Source organism: Magallana gigas, chromosome 2 (genome assembly GCF_963853765.1).
Source record: "Magallana gigas chromosome 2, xbMagGiga1.1, whole genome shotgun sequence".
NCBI classification, from domain to species: Eukaryota; Metazoa; Mollusca; class Bivalvia; order Ostreida; family Ostreidae; genus Magallana; species Magallana gigas.
Window position 1 is genome coordinate 34,641,830 of NC_088854.1, and position 14,376 is coordinate 34,656,205.

Below are 14,376 nucleotides of genomic sequence, written 5' to 3' on the forward strand. Positions count from 1 at the left end.
CAAATACTCACCCGTGCAGAAATCTGAAAACATATCATATCTTGGTTAAAACATTAAAACGGCTTTTATGTTGAATAATACATTAATAGGGTGATATACTTTTATAAGTTCAATATTGCCCTTTAATTTTTTTTCTTTTTCAAGACAAAAATCTTTGTTTTTCCCATTAATCTTGTAATTACATATCATTCAGGCAAAACTGAATAATATAAGGTACAAAAACTTAAATAAATATTGCTAAATATTGATCATTAAATAACTATGCAATATCAGTTAGATTGCTTTCTTCACAAATGTATAACAAAATACTAATTAATAAATATAACTATGGATCATACAATCAAGATTATTGTTTGTCCCATATAAGAGGAGTTAGTCCCTTCTCATCTCAAAAGCATGACCTTTTAATTTCAAACAAATTTACTTCAAGAACGTTGTAGAATTCTTTACACTTCTTGAGACAATAAGGATCCAATCCTTAATCATGTTGCTAATTTACCTAAAATTATACTGTTACTGATCACGTTATTTCACGTAGTCTCTTTGAAATATCGAGGCAATCAAATTATTTTTTAACTATTTCTGTCTTTTTTCGATTGTTAAAATTTACCGGTACATGCTAGTCCAGTAATGGCACGTTTTGGACAAGTGTTGTGAACATTCTCGTTGTACATGTATCAAAATATTGATCCATAAACAGCATACACTTTATAAATTTCTTATTTAAAGTTAAGAAATCATTTTTTCAGACTAATTGAGAGTGACTGGATAAAAAGGTATAATTAACAATAATAATTTACAAATATCATATAATTAGCAAGGATCGTTGACGTTATTTTTACAACAAGGTGCAAATTTATAAACTTTAAATATGTTGCATGTACTAAAAACCTATTTTTATGTATCATTATCTGAAATAAATAACTACATGTATATGATGCAGGGACAAAGTCGATATCTGGACGAATGAGTCATACTGGTGAAATAAATTAATCAAATGTCTGCGATTCTGTACATTCAATATTTTATACATCTCACCGGTTCGTACAATACCAATGATGGCCAAACATTCAATCTATTTATCATCAAGATGATCCATGCTTTTTGTTTTTCATATATAATTCTAATGTTGATAAAACGCCGTATTTATCTCATCTGTATTCATTTTTTTACAAAAACAAAAAAATAATAAGATAAGTTGTTATCGTAAGTGAGATGTTTAGTTTTGTTCATTTTCACAAAAAAAATGTTACAAAATTCTTACGTAGTAAAATTTGTTGTACATGTAAGTTTAGGATAATAAACACCCTCTCGAACGTATTTAAAAACTATACGAAAAATCATCATTTGATGTAGAATATATAAATTATAAGATGAGCACCTAAATTCAGTGGTTTGAACCACATGGCATTGTTATTTTATACTATTATGCAGTTATTTAAAAAATAAACGGCTTGATTCTATAAAAATTCTTACGACAAAATTTCCCGTAAGATTCTCATGTCAGACAAAACACACATTGTATTTTCTGGCGTCATAAAAATTCTAACATATCAACCGGATATCACTTGATATCACTGATATTAGGTGTGTGTAATTTCAATTTTGAGTCTAAGCTATGAGATATTTGGCTTATTCTTATAGTTCTTTTGTTTTATGTGAAATATTAAATGTATTAAGATGTATTGCTAGGGAAGGAGATTATCGTAAGTGAAATCTTGATTAACATATGTTACAAATGCGCTCGTGAAAAGCACTTTAAATAACAAATGCACTTATTGGCCATGGTAAAAAAAAATAAAGATTCAAATTGAGCATAATTTTTTATCTCACGTCATCTATTGATATTTAAACCATAAGAATAAAAAAGTTTAGCGCTGAATTTAGTATATTTAATTAAAAAGCACGAAGTTTTACAACATAGTACGGATTAACCGACATTCGTTGTTTTGTATAGTAAATTGAGGACGGACATTCATTTTAAAGCCTTTGTTTACTGTCAGCCTAAACATGTACAAACTTGTGGAAGAGACAAAAGACGCAAAATATATTTAGAAAACTCATGTGAAAAAAAGTTTGTACAACATTAGGCTAGTATCTAAAATATGAAAAATGTATGAAAATTTCAAGGTTTTTCCAATACATGTAGCAAGTGACAGCTATTACCTGCGTGACCCATGTTTGAACCCACGAATGATTATTTTGAAAAGTCACGTGGGTTCTATCAAAATAGTCTTGTCAAATGTGCTCTCTGTAAAAATCTGACACATTTTAATTAAATCGCTTTCCACCGACTTCGTATTGTCAGGAATATTTGTGTGATCACTATGGTAACACGTGTATGCAACTACAAAGATTGATTTTTTCCATACATAAAATGACGCACAAAGTTTAATTCACCAAATGCGCCAATTGATCCACCAACAGAATAATGTTGATTTAAATGTCTCCTCCCTGTGATTAAACAGACACAATTCAAATAGGTTCGGTACGATTTCTTTCTTTCTTGTAAGAGATTCTTGAGTTCAAATCTTAAGCAACTCTGAAGTTTTTATTTTTGTGAAAAGATCTGAGCATTACAATCTTATCTTCCGATTTCGTTGTACATGATTACTAGCACAATAGTATGATCATAATGGTTTTTATATAAAAACATTTAGGTTAATGAAAATAAAAAGTAAAATACACTATATTTTTCCTTGTATGATATTATTCTTCAAATTATAAATGATACAAGTTTGATAATATGTAGAAATATGGATGGGTTTTACCTTTACTTGAACGCTGTAGCTGAAGGTGTGCCCCAGGTCTGACTACTCGGTAAGGCGTTTGATAGAGTTTGTCCAGACATGCTTGTGGGTATTGTGTCATCTGTATGGCATGCAAGCCACCTTTTTGTTGTTGCATTACCTAAAATACGAAAAACACGAATGTTTCATAACACCGAAAACATTAATCAGCATTACATGGATATTACAGGCTATATTTCTTTCTTTGCTCAATGTTAGCTGCAACTTAAATGAAATATATTAACGGGGATGTGCAGCATGTAATTTTTAGGATAAAAAATGGAAAAATTTCTTGAACTGGCTTGTTTCTGCCCGAAACTGACCAAACACTGTGGCCGAAAGATAATTACATTATGTAATAACATTAATTAAAAGTTTATATTTGCAAAGTTTTATAGGTAGGGGCCATTGCATGTTCTTGAATCTCCATATGACAACGAGGACGCCCGTTTATTCTCTCTCTCTCTCTCTCTTTCTCTCTCTTTCTCTCTCTCTCTCAATGCATCCCCATCGGTTTCTTTATTTTTCTGGGATACCGTATAGCCTTTTCTTGGCGGGACACAAATTTGGTGGATTAGGTGGTCCTCTCTAAACAGTCAAGCTAACACCCCCTGTCACTGGGGTAAATTTCACAATTTCAAAGGGAAAAATGATACGGTGTTTATTTATTTATCATATCTTATAATTCTTAGAATTGTTTAGTTTTTATTCATGAACATTATTTTAGGGTGTATTGATTATGAGTAATGTAAATCTGTATCCGTAACACTGTAAGCATGTAGCAATTGTCTTCTTTTATCAAGCTCGCCAACGTTGAAAAAAATGAAAAATAATCAACAAAATTTACATTTGGTGATTTTAATTTTGATGAATTTTCAAAAATCGCCAAAATAGGCCAAAATTATATCCCACCAAAATAACCAGTATACAGTATATTTAAGAGAAATATCATTTTTATTTTAAAAGCGTAATTTCATTATAAGTTTATATTTTTTTGGGTGTATTCGGGTGGAAAGGATCAGGAAGTTTTTTTTACAAGTGATACTCTTAGTGTGGTAAGTAAAAGTCTGAAGATGTAATTATAATAATAATACATAATTAAATTAACAGGAAATTAGTCATATGATTGTGTATAGTCTACAACAACCGAGCTAATCCTCCACATCACTGATCTTTTAATGTGGTTCGACAAACAAATGCATTTTTTTGTATTTTTGATAGAAACCGGAAACGTCATTTTAGTTGCGAACATGATACCTAAGAGCAAAAACTTTGGTATCAATCATTGCACATTACCATTATCTATAAATACATATCAAAGAGGCCATTTAAACTTTAAAGTATTTTTGTAAAAATATATATATATATATATATATATATATATATATATATATATATATATATATATATATATATATATATATATATATATATATATATATATGAAAATGAAAAACAAGAATTGTATATCTATATTCAATCTATGGATAAAAACTACAAATTAACTTATATCAACTCATATTTCAAAAAAAGATTTTCTATCGATCCATCAAGTAAAATTTTGATGTGTCGAGGAACCTTAAGGGAGTGTAATAGGCTACATATAGGAAAGATTTGGCATTATTGTTAGATAAGAAAGTCACGGATTGCAATTATGGAAAGTGTCATAATTATTATTTTAAGGTGAGTTTATTGAACACAAAAAATGTTACAGCTGAAATAAAAATTAGACCCCCCCCCCACCTTCCCACAAAAAAGAAGAAGAAGAAACCCAACCTAGATAACACGCGCCATATATCATCCACTGGTTTACGATCATCAATGGCTACTTATACCGGCCGATACTATATGTTATATTTTTTGTTTTGAAACCTGTAAAAATGGCAACATGCACAGAGAGAGAGAGAGAGAGAGAGAGAGAGAGAGAGAGAGAGAGAGAGAGAGAGAGAGAGAGAGAGAGAGAGAGAGAGAGAGAGAGAGTTGTTCAATTACAGTACCGCTTAACTCATTACAATATCAGTTCCACCCTACATGCATATGAATATTAACTTTAATCAAGGGCAGACAAGTCTAAATTCAAGATATTTCCAGAGCAGTAAGGGAAAGAAAACGACTTTTTTTTATTGCAAATTTGCAACGCAGTTTAAAACAATTATGACCATTAAGGTAGCACGAATGGCTTTCGTGTTCGGTTCTTTTTTTAAACAGCGTGATAAATTTCCGGTTATAGTTTTGAATACATCAATGATCATTGAAGATGACGTATTTGTACAAGTATGTTTCGGTGGCTGCAGTACAAATATATTGCTCATATATGTCAAAAGCAGAGGAAAACCATAAAACACTTGGTAGAAAATCACTTGTCGAAAGGGGGAGGGGGGCTTGAACGGTTTTGCCAGCTAGGATCAAAATTTTAATAATCATTAAACAGTTTCAATGAGAGTATACCCTGTTCGTGACTGTTAGATTATCTCTATTTGGTACATTTCAATTTTACCAATGTTTGCCCCCCCCCCCCCATCCCATTTTTTTTAGACAAACACCCTGTAAAACTAGTCAAACAATATGGAGGTATGCATGTTCAAGAGACTAAGTTTATAAGTTGTTTTAACTGTTCAATTTAAAAAAAAGTTTGCTTGACACAAATTTATTTAACACTGGATCTTCCTTAATTTTATTGGAAATTGACCAAACTCTTGAAGTAAATTTCAGCGAGGAAGGTACGTAACAATATCGAACGAAAAAGGACCCAAAATACGGCGTTAAGTGCAGTCCATCCTTTCAAAAAAACTAAACCAAATCCTGCATAGATTTTTATAAACATTTTATGACCAGCATTTCCAAAGCCGTAGCGCAATTACAAACAAACAACTGTGTAGTCCGTAATGTTCACATTTTGTACTGCGCATGCGCTTGAATGATATTTAATTTCGCTATTATATCACAACAAGTAAATTTCCATTAAACAAACTCACGTGTCACAAATTTAAAAAGCCCTACACACTCGTAAAAATCATCGGCAAAAATGTTCTCATCATTGTCGAATAGTGTTTTACTGGTACCTACTGTAGTAAATTGTTTGAAAAGCAAAGTCTACCTCATTAGGGGTCCACCTTGATCTAAACCCAAGGTTCAAGCTTTAATGTCTTTTTTACTGTAATTTTGATATTGTTAATTGATCACGCTAGCTTTATATATACTTTTTCCACGTAGGTATGTAAAAAGGAGTAATTTCCGACGGAATACCTTGAAGTTATTGTTTTCGTAGTTTCTTATTTTTTCCACAAATATTGTGCACGCGATTTCTCAAAAAACTATCCGACCGATTTTGACTAATTTTTACAGATGATTTGATTTGATTTGAGCTTAATCTATTTCTGAAGTTTTATCCATCGTCACTTCCGGTTCCGATCTATCTGCCAATAAGCCAATTTGTACATTTTTACGCCCGTTTCTTTGTGCAAAACAAATTTTAGAATTTTTAAAAGATATGACTATGGTTTTCATAAAAGGTAGACTATGGTTTGAAGTTGTGTTCTATGCCCTTTTATTGTGCATTTTATTAGCAGAGTTGTTGATCGTAACAGTTTCTGTTTGAAAAAATTATTGCCACACCCATTTATAGGTAATAAGGGATTTTTAGGGGATAAAGTCCTTAAACTTTGACGCAATATATCTAGAGAAGGAAACATAATTTGTTAAGCATTGTAAAAGAGAAAATGTATGGATGATTCTAATCTATTCCACAAATCAAAACACCAATGTCTGTCCCCTTTAAGGATCTACAGGGCTTGCCCTCAAAATATTTAATCATTTGTATCTCAAAAATGAACAACAATTTAGATGGATGAAAGAACCAAAAATGCCAGAATGGGAGAAATTAAAGTGAGGCGACAGTTCTGAAATTTATTGATATTTCGTCTTAACTGTCAGATTTTTCACAAGATATGTATAATTGAATACATAACATCAAATATTGTACACAACATTATTGTCAGAATCATGCAAATATCTAATCTTAGAATAATTTTTTTTTAATTTCAAGATGTAACATCGAAATTATTGAAATTATTTACTTCAACCTAGATCGACTTTACTACTTCAAACACATTCGTAGGCCTTGTCATATGATTATAAAAAAAATAAAGCAAAAATATTGGTGAACTGCGCTATTTTATATAGATGTACAGTAGTAAATGTGTACACATATAATTGAAGTGGTCATCAACTATGACGATAGATTACTGGAGTGTAAAATAAACAGAAGATTTTTATTAATGCATGATCGTCGAAATAAAAGGAATATTTAGGAAAAATAACATTCAATATTTTTCCTATATATAAAATAATCTTTAATTGTTGATTAGATTTGCATTAGATGTTATGTTGAAGGACAAACCAGGACAAATGCACATGGATATTAAGATTAATGATTTCCATTAGGATGTATGTGACAGTAAGCATTATATATATATATATATATATATATATATATATATATATATATATATATATATATATATATATATAAATAAAGCCTTGGTACAGCAAAAAATACTTAAATAAATAAAACAGAATGCGACAGTCCAAATTAAATAAATTGTTTACTGTTAGCGCTTTCAGCCATGTCGGCTCTTCAGACAGTTATACAAAATTAAAAACGTTGTTTGTAACGTTGTCAATGACGTCGTGTTTTTAAAGTTCATTATGACGTCACAATGTACATCAAGGTAGCGATGGCGTGAACTTTACCAACGCCGTTAAGCAATGCATAGACATATAATACAATACATATAAAAAATTATATATATGATAAATCTATTTTCGATTAAGTTTCGGGTTAAATATTTTAATAAAATAGTCCTCTTTTGTGGTTCGGGCGATTTCATTTGAAGTCCACATTTTGTAAAACGGAAATATTTTAAAATATTTCCGTTTTACAAAATGTGGACTTCAAATGAAATCGCCCGAACCACAAAAGAGGACTATTTTATTAAAATATTTAACCCGAAACTTAATCGAAAATAGATTTATCATATATATAATTTTTTATATGTATTGTATTATTATAGCATTGAATCATGATTTTTTGAAGTATACACTCTCATAACTGCCGCTGTGTGTGCATACAAATTGAGTAACGCGCGTTAGCGCGTTATGAAAATTTGTATGCACACACCGCGGCAGTTATGAGAGTGTATACTTCAAAAAATCATGATTTAATGCTTATATTTACATTTTTTTTAACTTCTTGCCTTGTCTGCAAATGTGATTCATGCCTAAAAATTCCTATCTTATTCTAAGGGTAAGTTAATATTAATGGAAGAGCCACAGTAACAGCCACAAGCGTGAACTTTGATTTTCGCTTGTGACGTTGAAGTTTACAGCGTTCAACGCTTGTGACGTCATAATAAAACTTGTCAATTTGACCTTTGACTACTAGTTGCATTTAGAGGCATTTGAAGATCACGGAATTTAATGGAAAAACACAGTAGAATGTAAATATATGTCTATGCATTGCTTAACGGCGTTGGTAAAGTTCACGCCATCGCTACCTTGATGTACATTGTGACGTCATAATGAACTTTAAAAACACGACGTCATTGACAACGTTACAAACAACGTTTTTAATTTTGTATAACTGTCTGAAGAGCCGACATGGCTGAAAGCGCTAACAGTAAACAATTTATTTAATTTGGACTGTCGCATTCTGTTTTATTTATTTAAGTATATATATATATATATATATATATATATATATATATATATATATATATATATATATATATATATATATATATATATCCCCGAGTACCCAAACTCCGTCACCATAAGCAGAAAACCTCCCGCGTTTTTCTGTAAATTATTTTTTGTGGTTTTTATCATTTGCAATCACTAAATATAATATGAAACAATATAATTCATAAAATTATTAACAAAAATATTTTTATTTTTATTAAAAATAGGCTTCTGAATACGACGTTTATCACGCGTGCCCATGATATCTTATGAACCTAACTCCGTCACCCACATGCTCTATGATATGGCAGGAAATGAAGACACATTAACAATTTAGTTAAAACTCCATTTGTATCTAGTCCAAGTTATAATAAGTAAAAATGGTGCATACAATTTAATTGTATTTATTTTCATCGAAATGAAATGATCGCCAGAATGAAATATGGGTCCATGTAACAACAATCACAATGACCTTTTCAGAATGTATGGATGCCGTTTGATTTATGTCCTTACTTATTTCAAATATTTTATATCATTAATTAATATATTACTTATTATATTATTCATTTATTACATTTTTAGAAATGTATCATATTCTAAATAGCGATATACCGGATATATCTATACCCTGTATAAGGCAAAAGTTACGGCATGAGCGATTTGACGTTATCGTCAAGAATAGTGCATAAAGGCTATTGCGGATTGAAAAAAATGTGTTAATTACCTTAATCAAAAATGTATTACATGGGATATGTTTCATCTTGACATCTCTTAAAATGGCTGACCACCGTAAATGATCGAATGGGCCCGCATGTCAGAAATATCGATATTTTAGTGCACCCGTGAAAAAGTTTTAGCTGATTTCACACAATTAATGGTGCATAAAATGAACAAGGTTTAATTCTGTTATTTTTTTAAACATTCTTAAATTTAACCGTTTCAAATTGTTGACATTTGATTAAAGATTTTTGACATGTAAAAATTGACGTCATAATCGTACTTGATTTCAAACGGCGAGGAGTTTCCCGAAAGTGACGGAGTTAGGGTAGTGACGGAGTTAGGGGGCTATGCGATATATATATATATATATATATATATAATTTGAAAAGCTAGGGCACAGTATTTAATGAATCAACGAGTACTCGACTATTGCTCGACCAAACATCCCAGTAATTCGACTAGTCTCTCAAAGTAAATTTGACAACCCTAATCGAAATGGAAATTATCAATTGACACGCGGACGATAATCCTTTGCAATTATATGACCAGTTCCGAACCGGAATAAAAAACCAAAACGGCATATTGTCATATTGTAAATTCTGAATTTATCGGATGAGTAAATACAAAATTTACAACATGACAAATAGTTGTTCAAAATTTACAACATGACAATATCTAGAAAGATAGCGATATACCTACAGCATTTTAAGTAAGAAACCAATCTAAATTATCACTTAATTTTACAATGTTCGTTTTGCACTGATTTGGTAAATAAATGTCCACGTTAAAAAGCATTTAGTTTTCCTTGCACTGAATGTCCGATAACAACCGAAAAGCTGATTACGCGTTGAATGGTGAGTAATGTGCCGTATGTATAAAAGAAAAAAAAACTCTGTTGAGCATTGTAAAATATATTGACACTCCTATACTTTATTTAAAAGGAGAGTGGGGCGGAGATACAATGTATTGAATTATATATATAGCATGGGTTCAACTTGAAAATGACAGAGAAAAGACTAAATTTTGAAAACAATAAACTTCTCGGTATTTATAACGAAAGACCCAGTGGCCAGGCCCTGGGGCCATAAAACTTAGACGAGCTTACTTTTGATCTAAGTCTCACTTTTCCACTATATGTTCCTCTTGTAAAAGTGAGACTTAGATCAAAAGTAAGCTCGTCTAAGTTTTATGGCCCCAGGGCCAGATCTTTCACCTGAGCAGCGATAGCCAAAGCTCTAATTAAATCAGCATTACAGTATCAAATTCAAAATATCTTAGTATAATTTAGTACAAAAAATCTTGTTTAAAATTTTTTCTCTTAAAAATATTAACCTTGATAACTGGTTTTAAGAAGAATATGTTAAAGACTGTTTTTATTTCTGTGTGAAATCGAACGGATCATGGTTTTAACAAACATGAATCTACACTACCTGAGGATGCCTCCACACAAGATACAATTCAACAAATTCGACCCCCCGCCCTCACTGTTGCACCACCATAAAGCAAGGGATCATGATTTAAATAAAAAGTAATTAACATTTGAGGATGCCTCCACGTGTACACAAGATACAGATTTCCGGCCAAAAGGGTTTTAAGAAGAGTTATAAAGTTTTTTCTATAAATATTCCTAAGTAAAAATTCAACCCCCAACCCCCCATCCCCATTGTGCGTCCATCCTACCCCCCCCCCCCCCCCGTAATCATGATTTGAACAAATTTGAATCTACACAACCAGAGGATGCTTCTACACAAAATACTGCTTTTCTGAATAAATGGTTTTTGAGAAGAAGATATCTTTTTAATTCTAGAAAATTTACAACAGTTCCTTATCCAGCCTTAAAGAGGACGTATCTCTTAATATTAACAAACTATAATCCCCTTCACCTATGGATGGTTTTTGCTAAGCTTGGTTGAAATTGACCCATTGGTCCAGGGGCTCATTCTATGAAGAGTTGTAAGTTTTAACGTAACTTCAGTCTAGTCTGTGGACTTACACCGAAACTTGGTCGGGGGCATATTTTGCATTTCATGAAGCACATGGAAGTACTTCCAATATTCTTAGTCTTCAGTGGGACAGGAGTTTAAATTTTGATACTTTGTTAACCCTTGTTTAAATAATATCATTTTCGAAAATATAGCAAATAAAATTTCATCAGATCTTTCTTTTTATCATTTAGATATAGCATTCAGGAGAAATGGATGAGATAGTATTCATAGTCTTTTTATAACAATATTGGTAATTTTATTACATCTTCTGTAAATTTTGTTTTTCAGGAAAGGTAACTTTTGTAAAATAAATTTCTTAGGAAGAATTTTTGAAAGATTTTTTGTGACAAACTGCAATTCTAAAAGATCATTTGTGTTTATATGCCTAAACAATGTAGATTTTTTTTCTCTTATCATGTTTTTTTGGTCCCAAAATTAACGCACTTTAAATTTTTTTTCAAAATGCTTAATATTTCAAAGCGGGTTATGTGCAAATACGACAGTCACTGTTCGAACACACCTAGACCATGAGGCATGATAAAGGTAAACATTTTTGATGAGAATGTAGATTAATGATGAAAATTTTCAAAGTATGCTTAATTAATGAGATATTTTAACGTTCTTTTTTACAGTCTACCAATATAATCGTAAATTTTATGTACTTACATAACAAGTGAATCTAAATCTGGTCACTTCATCCGGTGCATCTATATCATTGTTGAACACAATCAAGTAAACAAGTTCATTAAACTGTTCCTGGTGAACACACGTCAGCGATCCTGTTGCTATATCAAATTACAGATAATTATAGTAATTTTATAATAAAAAAATAAACGAAAATTTATGATACATGTAAATGATAGAAAGAATATTCTTTTATCTCTGCATTTTTAACAACAATGACTAATAACACAATAAAAAGTTGATGTCTATTTCACCCTTCCTCCCACTAAGAGCTTGATGCACGTCTTGCCTGGTTTGGGAGTCAACTCTAGTGTTTAAACTTGAGGTTTTTGTTAAATTTTACCCGCAAGGAAAATCAATTTTTTCAACAGAAAGATGATGTCAGGATATAGTCAATATGAGCGATATTTAAAAGCATGAACAATAGTCACTGATCACCAAAAGGCGATCAGTTATTACCGTCCTCATTTGAGAGACGGTATACAGAGCTGAAATAATTCTAAATTACTATCTTCGGGTTGTGCACTTCTATCCTCTGTGATTGGTGGAAAAATACGTGAAGTGAAAATATACATTTATCTCATTGGTTGAAATGCTGTTAGTTGAAATTTGCTAATGATCTAATCTACGCTCGACTTAAAGCTAACATGAATTCATTAATCCGCATTATTTCCCTTTAATGTCCGCCTACCGCCTTATATAAGGAATAAGGAATCATTCTTTGAGTATTATGAGGTGATAATTTTGGTCGGGGCGTGATCAAATCCAATAAAGCCCGAAGGGCCTATGATTGATTTGATCACGCCCCGACCGAAATTATCACCTCATAATATTCAAAGAATGATTCCTTATTACTTATATTTATATAATCTTAGGCCATCGTACGATTAAATATTTAAATATAAATAAACAAACCCCGCTGGCGCCTCGAATTGGCGTCGTTTGTATTATGAGTTATAGAGTACAAAATCGATACGTAGTGTTATCACAGGCAAAGACACTGGATAATGTAAATATATTGCTTTAAGATTTCATCTATTCATTTCACTCACCCGAACACTATTATTTGGATTCAAAAATTTGTAGAAACGCGTTTTGAAAAAAAAAAATAATAATGTGGCAATCACTAGTAAGGAATATCCAATAAAAATTGTTATAAATCAGAATGACAATTAGATATAAATATTTCAAAATTCTTCAACTCTTGTAGAACGTTTAAATGAGTCGTACTGTTAAAACATTGCTGCACGCGCTCAAACCACACACTGTTGCAGATTATGCAGTGACTTCAGAAAACGGAGTGTATTTGTAGAAACTTATAAAAACTTTTGTACGTTGTTACTTTCTTTGATATCTACAGCGTTGGATGTAATGGGGCCGGCGTAAAGCAGAATAATGACTCCGTAGAATAATGACCAAAGGTCATTTTTTAAAGTAAAATAATGACCAATCCTGGTCATTATTCCACGTAGAAAACAGACCATTATGCCTGAAGAATAATTCTACGTGAAGAAAAGAATGCTTATCATGATAAACACGGATGTTTCACCAAAGATCACAAGTGTGTTTCTTTTAAAGTTTATTTATAAGCGTTTGTTTGCAACGCTTCGATTGGATCAGCTTATCGCAGCTGCAGCCAATCATAAAACGAGGCTTGTCACCGAGTTTTTGTAATGAGATCTGCCAAGGAATAATTGGGAACGAAGTGGACCGAAAACCCTTGGCTAGCGAAGATGCGTTGCTTGTAGATGTTTATTTTGTTGAACGATCGTGTACGTGTGTTAATTTAAAACTCATCGTTACCAAATTTGAACAGCAGTATTACCGTGAAAGTGATGTAGATCGTTGATCTCAAGCAGATGAAATCGTGAGAAGACGCTTAATTTTCTATTTAGTGATTCAAATAATGTGTATTGTTTATTTCTGAAGATTAAACTTTTATTTTTTCTCTTTATAAAGTTGTATTTTGTTTGCTGACAATTAAAAAGACACAACTTTACACTTCATTGACAGTGATTATTTTGGAATTTCCCCATTTGGAATTATTTTTCAAAACAGTTACATAAAATTACAGTACTTAAGAATTTATTTCCATTAATCACTTTTCACAATTTTTTAAAACTTTTTTTTGGAGGGGGTGGTGGATTGGGGACAGGGTTTCCGATACGCCAAGGAACTCTTGTACATATCACTTGGTTACTAGTATTACTTGTGTTTTCTTAATTCTTATTACAAAAAAAAAAAAAATAGAAATGTTTGGAGGACGCCAGTGACACTATCAATAAAAATATAACCTTTCTCTTTACATTGATGATCTCTATAATATTCGAATATATTCTGTTATCTAAAAATAAATGCAGTTTATTTATACACAGAATTTTCCTCAGCAGAAAGTATTTTAGAGACTTTATTTAGTGAAGTGTTTTATCATTATTTCTTGATACATTTATAAACTCTTT

General features: G+C 31.3%; 1 protein-coding gene across 3 annotated transcripts in view; it reads right to left on the minus strand.

Moving 5' to 3' along the window:
* LOC105326816 (uncharacterized) overlaps positions 1–14,376 on the minus strand; it is a 29,453-nt gene that overhangs the window by 2,756 nt on the left and 12,321 nt on the right. For all 3 annotated transcript variants that reach the window (XM_066076330.1, XM_066076331.1, XM_066076329.1), the window contains 3 exons: positions 11,900–12,018; positions 2,772–2,910; positions 12–23 (listed from right to left, as the gene is read on the minus strand). In XM_066076330.1, the coding sequence (XP_065932402.1) occupies positions 12–23; positions 2,772–2,910; positions 11,900–12,018 (270 nt within the window). The remainder of the gene's footprint in view (positions 1–11; positions 24–2,771; positions 2,911–11,899; positions 12,019–14,376) is intronic.